At 42.0% G+C, this 9,419-nt stretch overlaps 1 protein-coding gene across 2 annotated transcripts in view; it reads right to left on the bottom strand.

Annotated features, from left to right (window-relative positions):
• Positions 1-579: 579 nt before the first annotated feature.
• RANGAP1 (Ran GTPase activating protein 1) overlaps positions 580-9,419 on the bottom strand; it is a 30,895-nt gene continuing 22,055 nt past the window's right edge. For both annotated transcript variants that reach the window (XM_077339384.1, XM_077339385.1), the window contains exons 14-16: positions 7,025-7,113; positions 6,179-6,300; positions 580-2,006 (exon numbers count right to left, since the gene is read on the bottom strand). In XM_077339384.1, the coding sequence (XP_077195499.1) occupies positions 1,937-2,006; positions 6,179-6,300; positions 7,025-7,113 (281 nt within the window). In that variant the 3' untranslated portion in view covers positions 580-1,936. The remainder of the gene's footprint in view (positions 2,007-6,178; positions 6,301-7,024; positions 7,114-9,419) is intronic.

Genomic DNA, 9,419 nt, shown 5'->3' with positions numbered 1-9,419 from the left:
CTCCCAGCAGGAGAGTTACCTGTGGGCCGCAAAGCCCTGTTGCTGCCTCTCTCCTCGTGGGCGACAATGGAGGCCGCAGCCACAAGGTTTCTAGCAGGCAAGAAGGGAGGGTGGGAGCTGGAGGGGGAGGGCCAGTCAGGGTGGATCTGGACAGACAGGGCCCCGGACAGTCTCCTCCCAGGAGGCTGTTTCCCAAATATATAAGGGAGCAAAATAGTGTTAAGGATATACAGCAACAGTTCTTATCAATTTATCTTTCCCCTGATTATATAAATCCAGAAAACACGTGTTTTTGAAATCCTGGGTTACAACTTAACATCTACAACAGCACAGGCTCTATACTTTCATGAACAGATGAAGCTGATTTATATTGAGGCAGACCTTTGGCCTGTCAAGGAGAGAATTACCTACTCTTGACTTTTCACTTAATGTGTGAGATTAGGATGGAAATAACAACGACAGTAAGAAGACTTCAGCTCTACAAGATTCCTGATGGAAGAATATAAGATTTTATAAGGCAATTTAAGTCAGATGCTGACCCACTTTAAAAAATTCACAATATAACAAAGACCACAGCTGTGAAAGTACAAAGTATTTATTTACTTCATGTAAACCCCATTTCCACCCACCCCCCAGTGTAGTTCTTAAGTGGCTTACATTCTCACCTCTTCTATCTTCACAACTCTAGTATGCAGGTTAGTCTGAGAACCTGGCCCATGGAAACCCAAGCAAGTTTCCATGGCAGTCTGTGGATTTGAACCTGGGTCTCCTAGATCCAAATCTGACACCATGCTGGCTCTCAAGCCACAGTGCTATTTATTCAACCTGATTTTCTGAGGAGACTTTGGAAATAAGTGCTCCTATGAATGGAAGAGACGTTACCCCCAAATTTGTTCTTGTGTGGCCCTTGCACAAGAGATGCTCCTAGTGGCTTGTGTTCTCTGAATAGAATACAAAGTCTCAATAGTTGCAGATTCAAATGCAAAAATCCTAAGTACGAAGAAGAGAACAGCAGGAGAAGAGAATGGAACTATCAAGAGGGGTCATTACTTGTGGTTCTACTTCTGTATAATTAGCCTAGTTCCTCCTTATGCTGTAAGCATCCCTCAAATTTATCCAATCAAACCTGCTATTCTATGGACAACAATGAAGACAAACAACAGGAAGAGAAAGAATGAAGAGGAACAGATTTTAAGGTCAGCCACAACTGTTTTTGCTTATTCTGAACCAAATCTATTTTAATTGGTCACATGTGTGTGCAATAAAGCAGTATCACAACAACAGGCCACCAGAATCAGTCTTATTAGTGGGAAAATCCAATGAAAAGTGCTGAAGGATCCACTCATGAGAACTAAACAGGCAATGAAATGTCTGTTCCTTGGGGCTATATGCCACATTCTACACAGTTATGACATCTGAAATCTCAGAGAAACTAAAGCAGAAACACTGCTTCATACCCCCCAAATCTAATTATGCTTCCAGCACAAGGGAGTAATAAAGCTAGATTCAGAATTTTGTTGCTGCTACACCAAGAGAGGAGATTCTTTTGACACACAATGCAATTTGAGACAGTAGGTGGGGGGGGGGGTCTCAAATCTAAACAAAAGCTGAATTTGGAAACAGGAATTTGAACAAAACAAGTACAGGAGAAACAAGAGAAAACTGGTGGAATAAAAACTGTAAAGATATAACAGGGAAGGCAGAGTTCACGTGGGAAAAACTGAGCTTAAAATAATAATAAAAAACGCCACAAAAAACATAAAAAAGCATAGTGCAGAGTTCCTCCAAGTTTGTTATAGCAGGCGGCAGCCAGACATCCTGGACACAAGACAGGAAAGGGGTTTCATCCCTAAGTTCTAATTGTCTTTTCTTGCTCTCCATCTTGGAACGCTTTGCGGACAGTCCTATGACAGGGATGCGGGCCGCTGTTCCCGTGTTACAGCTGATGGAGAGTTTGCAACAGTAGATGGCGAGCAACCGAACAGGAATCCAAAGCACGGTTGGGTCTGCAGAGACAAAAAGAAATGAAAAGATACACATTTTCAGACTTTAAGTTGACTGGTGCCTGAATACAGGCTTGTTTTCAACACGGACAAGATCCGCCACTCAAATCAGCTTCCTCAATATCAAAGTTTATATTCTATTGCTTAACTTCAAAAGCCAAATGTGTCAGCAAAAAGTATGATTTAAGTGGTCAGTTTAAGTTGAAAGTATATACTTGTTAATAGTTAAAGACTGTTGTTGTTGTTGTTGTTGTTATGTGCGAAGTCGTGTCCGACCCATCGCGACCCCATGGACAATGATCCTCCAGGCCTTCCTGTCCTCTACCATTCCCCGGAGTCCATTTAAGTTTGCACCTACTGCTTCAGTGACTCCATCCATCCACCTCATTCTCTGTCGTCCCCTTCTTCTTTTGCCCTCGATCTCTCCCAGCATTAGGCTCTTTTCCAGGGAGTCCTTCCTTCTCATGAGGTGGCCAAAATATTTGAGTTTCATCTTCAGGATCTGGCCTTCTAAAGAGCAGTCAGGGCTGATCTCCTCTAGGACTGACTGGTTTGTTCGCCTTGCAGTCCAAGGGACTCGCAAGAGTCTTCTCCAGCACCAGAGTTCAAAAGCCTCAATTCTTTGACGCTCGGCCTTCCTTATGGTCCAACTTTCGCAGCCATACATTGCAACTGGGAAGACCATAGCCTTGACTATACGCACTTTTGTTGGCAGGGTGATGTCTCTGCTTTTTAGGATGCTGTCTAGATTTGCCATAGCTTTCCTCCCCAGGAGCAAGCGTCTTTTAATTTCTTTGCTGCAGTCCCCATCTGCAGTGATCTTGGAGCCCAGGAAAATAAAATCTGTCACTATCTCCATTTCTTCCCCTTCTATTTGCCAGGAATTGAGGGGGCCGGATGCCATGATCTTTGTTTTCTTGATGTTGAGTTTCAAGCCAACTTTGGCACTCTCCTCCTTCACCCGCATCAACAGGCTCTTTAGTTCCTCTTCACTTTCTGCCATTAGAGTGGTATCATCTGCATATCTGAGGTTGTTGATATTTCTCCCTGCAATCTTGATCCCAATTTGTGACTCCTCTAATCCCGCATTTCTCATGATGTGCTCTGCATACAAGTTAAATAGGCAAGGCGACAGTATACAGCCTTGCCGAACTCCTTTCTCAATTTTGAACCAGTCAGTGATTCCATGTTCAGTTCTCACTGTTGCTTCTTGACCTGCATATAAATTTCTCAAGAGACAAATAAGATGCTCTGGTATTCCCATCTCTTTAAGAACTTGCCACAATTTGTTGTGCTCCACACAATCAAAGGCTTTAGCATAGTCAATGAAGCAGAAGTAGACGTTCTTCTGGTACTCCCTAGCTTTCTCCATGATCCAGCGTATGTTGGCAATTTGATCTCTAGTTCCTCTGCCTCTTCGAAATCCTGCCTGTACTTCTGGAAGTTCTCGGTCCACATATTGCTGGAGCCTAGCTTGTAGGATTTTGAGCATAACTTTGCTAGCATGAGAAATTAGTGCGATGGTGCGGTAGTTTGAACATTCTTTGGCATTGCCCTTCTTTGGGATTGGAATGTAAACTGACCTTTTCCAATCCTGTGGCCATTGTTGAGTTTTCCAAATTTGCTGGCATATTGAGTGTAGCACTTTTACTGCATCGTCCTTTAGGATTTTGAATAGTTCAACTGGAATGCTGTCACTACCACTAGCTTTATTGTTGCTCAGACTTCCTAAGGCCCATATGACTTCACATTCCAGGATGTCTGGCTCCAGGTCAGTAACTACCCCATTGTGGTCATCAGGGATGTTAAGCTCGCTCTTGTATAGTTCTTCTGTATAATTTTGCCACCTTTGTTTGATCTCTTCTGCTTCTGTGAGGTCCCTACCATTTTGGTCCCTTATCATACCCATCTTTGCATGAAACGTTCTCTTCATATCTCCAATTTTCTTGAAAAGATCTCTGGTCCTCCCCATTCTATTGTTTTCTTCTATTTGTTTGCACTGTTCATTTAAGAAGGCATTCTTATCTCTTCTAGCTTTTCTCTGGAATTCTGCATTCAATTGGGTGTATCTTTCTCTTTCTCCCTTGCCTTTCACTTCCCTTCTCTCCTTAGCTATTTGTAAAGCTTCCTCAGACAGCCATTTTGATTTCTTGCATTTCTTTTTCTTTGGGATGGTTTTAGTTGCTACCTCTTGTACAATGTTGCGAACCTCCGTCCATAGTTCTTCAGGCACTCTGTCTATCAGATCTAATTCCTTAAATCTATTTGTCACCTCCACTGTGTATTCGTCAGGGATATGATTTAGTTCATACCTGAGTGGCCTAGTGCTTTTCCCTACTTTCTTCAATTTAAGCCTAAATTTTGCAACAAGAAGCTCATGATCTGAACCACAATCAGCTCCTGGTCTTGTTTTTATTGACTGGATAGAACTTTTCCATCTTTGGCTGCAGAGCACATAGTCAATCTGATTTCTGTGTTGACCGTCTGGTGATGTCCATGTGTAGAGTCGTCTCTTGGGTTGCTGGAAAAGAGTGTTTGCTATGACCATTGTATTCTCTTGACAAAATTCTACCAGCCTGTGCCCTGCTTCATTTTGTACTCCAAGGCCAAACTTGCCTGTTATCCCGGTTATCTTTTGGCTTCCTACTTTAGCATTCCAATCCCCCATGATGATAAGCACATCATTTTTGGGCGTTGCTTCTAGAAGGTGTTGTAGGGCTTCATAGAACTGATCAACTTCATCCTCTTCAGCAGCAGTGGTTGGGGCGTAGACCTGGATCACTGTGATGTTGAATGGTTTGCCTTGGATTCGAACTGAGATCATTCTGTCATTTTGGGGATTGTATCCCAAGACTGCTTTTCCTACTCTCTTATTGATTATGAATGCTACTCCATTTCTTCTGCGAGATTCTTGTCCACAGTAGTATACCTGATGGTCATCTGAATTAAATTCACCCATTCCTGTCCATTTTAGTTCACTGATTCCTAAAATGTCGATGTTCAGTCTTCTCATTTCTTGTTTAACCACGTCCAGCTTGCCTTGATTCATGGATCTGACGTTCCAGGTTCCTATGGAATAAAAATCTTTACAGCATCGGACTGTCTTTTCGCCACCAGTTACTTCCACAACTGAGCGTCCTTTCGGCTTTGGCCCAGCCGCTTCATTCATTCTGGCGCTACTCGTACTAGCCGTCTGCTCATCCCCAGTAGCATATTGGACACCTTCCGACCTTCCAGCGTCATATCGTTATGCCTATTGGAACTGTCCATAGAGTTTTCATGGCAAAGATACTGGAGTGGTTTGCCATTTCCTTCTCCAGTGGATCACCTTTTGTCAGAGCTCTCAGCTATGACCTGTCCGTCTTGGGTGGCCCTGCACGGCATAGCTCATAGCTTCACTGAACTACGCAAGCCCCCTTGCCACAACAAGGCAGCGATCCTTGAAGGGGGCTAGACTGTAACTGTAGTTAAAGACTGTAACTTTAATAGTTAACAGAATTCTGTTTGTTTTAGATATTGCATGGCAAGAAAACACTACCAAAATGTATCTTTTGCCAGCAAATAATCAAGCATTGGGGTGTTAACTAGAGCTGTATGACTTCATAGGTGCAAACCTCTCACTCAGTTAGCCTTATGAAAACCACCTGGAACATTATCACCAATTTTAATTACTTCCAAGGCCCAGACAGACCCATTAGGAAGCGTATGTCATAGAATAAGAATGTAACCACTATCAGGTGAAATTTGTTTCACGGACACTCAAACTGCTTGGACCCCCTTCCTGCCAATAAGGAAAACAGAATTTCATATTTCTTTGTGCTCATCCCTTTTAAAAATATTACTCATACAGGTAACTGCCATCATTTTCCCCAATCGTTTGAAACTGGGCAAGTTAACTCTAGAAGTATTGTTCAGCACACAATGGGCATAATTTCTTAATTTAATGATGCTACACATCAATAAAGATGACTACTTATACCAGTGCTAATTTTGGATGAGTTTTTGAGACTTTATAACAAGTTATGCAAGTTCTGTTAATGTCAGCTTCCAAATCCACATTACAGAACATTCTGTTCAATCTTGAAAACAGTACGTACAGGAACTATGCAGAAGTAAGAGTGTGGATTTTTACCAATATACACTCAGTTTCATTGATGAAGCGGCACAGTACTCACTTTGTGACAAAGGCCAAGAGTATTGGGACGAGAGACTTGGGAAAATAATCCTGCTGGACCATGTGATTCAGAGTCATCAGAGGGCCATAAAGGCTTTGAACAGCCTTGATCTTCTCTTCACTCTAGAAACAAGATACAGATGAGCTATGTTCTGTGAATCTATGATTCTCAGGGAGACCCAGGAAGTTCTCCAGTCTTACAGGTACCTATGAAATTTCCAAGCATTTACCTGTATTCCTTCCTATTCCTTTCCACGTGTAACAAAACACACTCTTCCTACTTCTACATCCATTCCCTTATGCTGTCCCTGTTGTAATCGTGTTGGCAGCCTGGAACAATCTTTGAAAGCCAAGAAAAAGAAAGGCTAACCATGTGCTGCTCTTTCAGCCAGACTGAAAGCATGGAACTACGGCATCTGTGTACGGAACAGTTTAAATAATCTGTGAAGACAGGGCTGTGAAATGCCTTTTTAAAGAGTCATTATTCAAAAAGAAGCAGAAAGTGCTTTTAACCACTGAGATCAAAGGTTTATCTACAATTCCATTAATCCTAGACAATTTCTATTTTGCCCATAAGTCTCCACATTCTATCAAACTAAGAACAGAAATGATATAAGCGAACTGCCACCTCCATTTCCATAGGATTTCCTAATGTTACTATAGCCTATTTCTATTATCTAGGCATACATTAGAACATCGGTGTCACAGAAACAAAAAAACTTCCATAGCTGGCAAGATGCTGGATAATGAATCATGGGTGTTTTGGAACAAGGATGCTCAGTGTAACTCAAACAACGTAGACCCCCTCCCTCCCCCAATTACTGCAAATTGTCTCCTTCCATTTTACCTTGAGTAATCCCATGTGGATCAGGAGGCTAGTAATGAAAGCATCAGAATTGAAGGTAGCTGAAGAAAAGGCTTCCCTCATCAACACGTCTAAAGAGATAGATAATTGTCAATTTGAAGAGCCCACGAGATACTTATCTTGCACAGTGCTGCACAACTCAGTTAACTGTTCAGGCTACATTCCCCAGCTCATAAAGGGTCAGGGCAAGCAGAGCATTTGCCATCACTCCACCCTACTTGGGCAACATGTTGGCCACTGCAGGGCAATATCGAGTAATGAACTGGCTGCACCTGCCATCACAGCACTAAAGCAGTGAAACTGACTGCTATACAGGATGGAGCAGCACCATTGAAGGCATTTGACAAGGGCAGCAAGAGGCTGCAGTGGCTCCAATTTAGGAAGCCCCATCAGACAAGGAGAATTTGCATTTGATAGGGAGATGAGCTGCCATAACTCTAATGGATGTCTTCGTAACCTAAAGGCTGGCTAGCACACAGCTGCAGACTACTTTAAATTTCATCTACTATGAAATGAGCCCAGAGATATGAAGACCCAGGGGAAAATAATAGTGAAAAAAATGCCCCACCCCACAGGATCTATTTTTTTAGTTAAACATCTGGAAATATGCAGATCTCAAACAAGAGACGCCTATTTAAATAATTTCTTTTAGAATGACAGAAATGCTCTTTAAGACAAGGAGTTACTCAAAATATATTGAATGAAAATTTTTATGTAAAAATCTACAGCATTTATTATAATTTGATTATATTGCAGATATATACATTTGATTATATTGTTGTATATATACATATATACAACATAATCCTTGTTCAAACAGCAAATTTTGTCCACAGTTAATAAGCTATAATCATATAACCCTATTCAGGAGTTCAGTGTTAAAGCTTAACTTGAAATCCATGTAGACTGCTAGCCTACATGAGACTGTTTCTGGTCCCAATAATACACTGTTTACTACTAAAGTTATTTCCTATTTGTTTCTTTTTTTTCCCTTGCCTCTTAGATGATAGAGTCTCAAATGCACCTTTCTTGACCACCCTGATTGTAAGTAGTGACAGGCCAACTTCAGGGATTCCCAAATTAAGGTGCAGGTAGTCAATCTGTTCCCATGTCCCCATTTAGTTCAAGGCCTGGTTATGGGACTAAAATGGCTTTTGTTGGCTTGGACTCGGATAACACATGCTGGAAGATGGGTAAGGGGTTGTGACCCTGTTAATTCTCCTAGACTTCTCAGTGGCTTTTGATACCATTGGTTACAGTATCCTTTCAAACCACCATTCAGGATCAGGACAGGTTCTGTGGTGGTTCCAGTTCTTCCTTGAGGCCGAGTTTCAGATTGTGGTGCTGTACTTCCCCTTGGCTTACAGATTTCAACAAGGTACATCTTGCCCCGTATGCTTTTTGGCACCTCTGTAAAACTACTGGAAGAGGTCATTTAAAGATTTGGGTTGAGTTTCCACCAATATGCAGATGATGCTCAGTTCTAGCTCATGCTTCCAGCAGATCTCAGGGAGGCTGTAGAATCCATGAAGAGGTGCTTGGAGGCATTTTAGAATGGATGAGAATAAGACCTTAAAACAATCCCACTAGATGAAGGTGCTATAGCTATGGGAAAGGTATGGCCCCAAAAGCCCTCTCCCTAAAGAAGCAGATCTGTACTTGACGGTGCTCTTGGACCTTGGCCCCCTATTGGGTAAAAAGGTGACAGCAGTGGCCCAGGGGTGTTTTTCCTAGCTTTAGCCATTACTGAGCAGTAAAGACCTTGCCACCGTGTTACATGTCTAGGTAATCTGGATTAGATTACTGCAATGTACTCAACATGGTCTTGAAGATGGTCTGCAATCTATAATTGGTACAGAATACTGTGAGAGTGCCAACCAGAGTAGGGACCATATCACTCCAGTCTTGTTCAGTCTGCACTGGCTTCTAATTTGTTTCCAGGATCAATTCAAGGTGTTGGTATTGACCTTTTAAAGCCCTGCATGGTCTGGGACTAACATACATTAAGGGAGGAGGAATCCCAGAGGAATCTACCTGTTTATTCTAGTCATCTTTGCAAGCCCTGCTTGAGTTGCTTCCATAATCTGAGGCTAGAAGAAAGAACTCTCTGGGTTATGGCATGAAAATTTTTGTAATTGCCTCTCCAGGAGATTAATCTGTCTCCCTCTATTGCTTGATTTAGCATACCCCCAACAATAGTTAATGGTCCACTCCCTGGTTACGGTGCTCTAGGTTTGTGTTTTTATTTAATTATTTCACAATTTTAAATGTTGTATTAAATTGTTCAAATGTTTTCTTGGTTGCCGGTTTTGGGACTCTGATGTGGTGGAAAGGTGGCATAAAATAAGCATATATGCTAGAGTCTGCCATGAAAACG

The sequence above is a fragment of the Paroedura picta genome, chromosome 5, assembly GCF_049243985.1.
Source record: "Paroedura picta isolate Pp20150507F chromosome 5, Ppicta_v3.0, whole genome shotgun sequence".
In the NCBI taxonomy this organism is placed as follows: domain Eukaryota; kingdom Metazoa; phylum Chordata; class Lepidosauria; order Squamata; family Gekkonidae; genus Paroedura; species Paroedura picta.
Note: the sequence above shows the minus strand (reverse complement) of the source record. Positions and strands in the feature narration are given on the sequence as shown.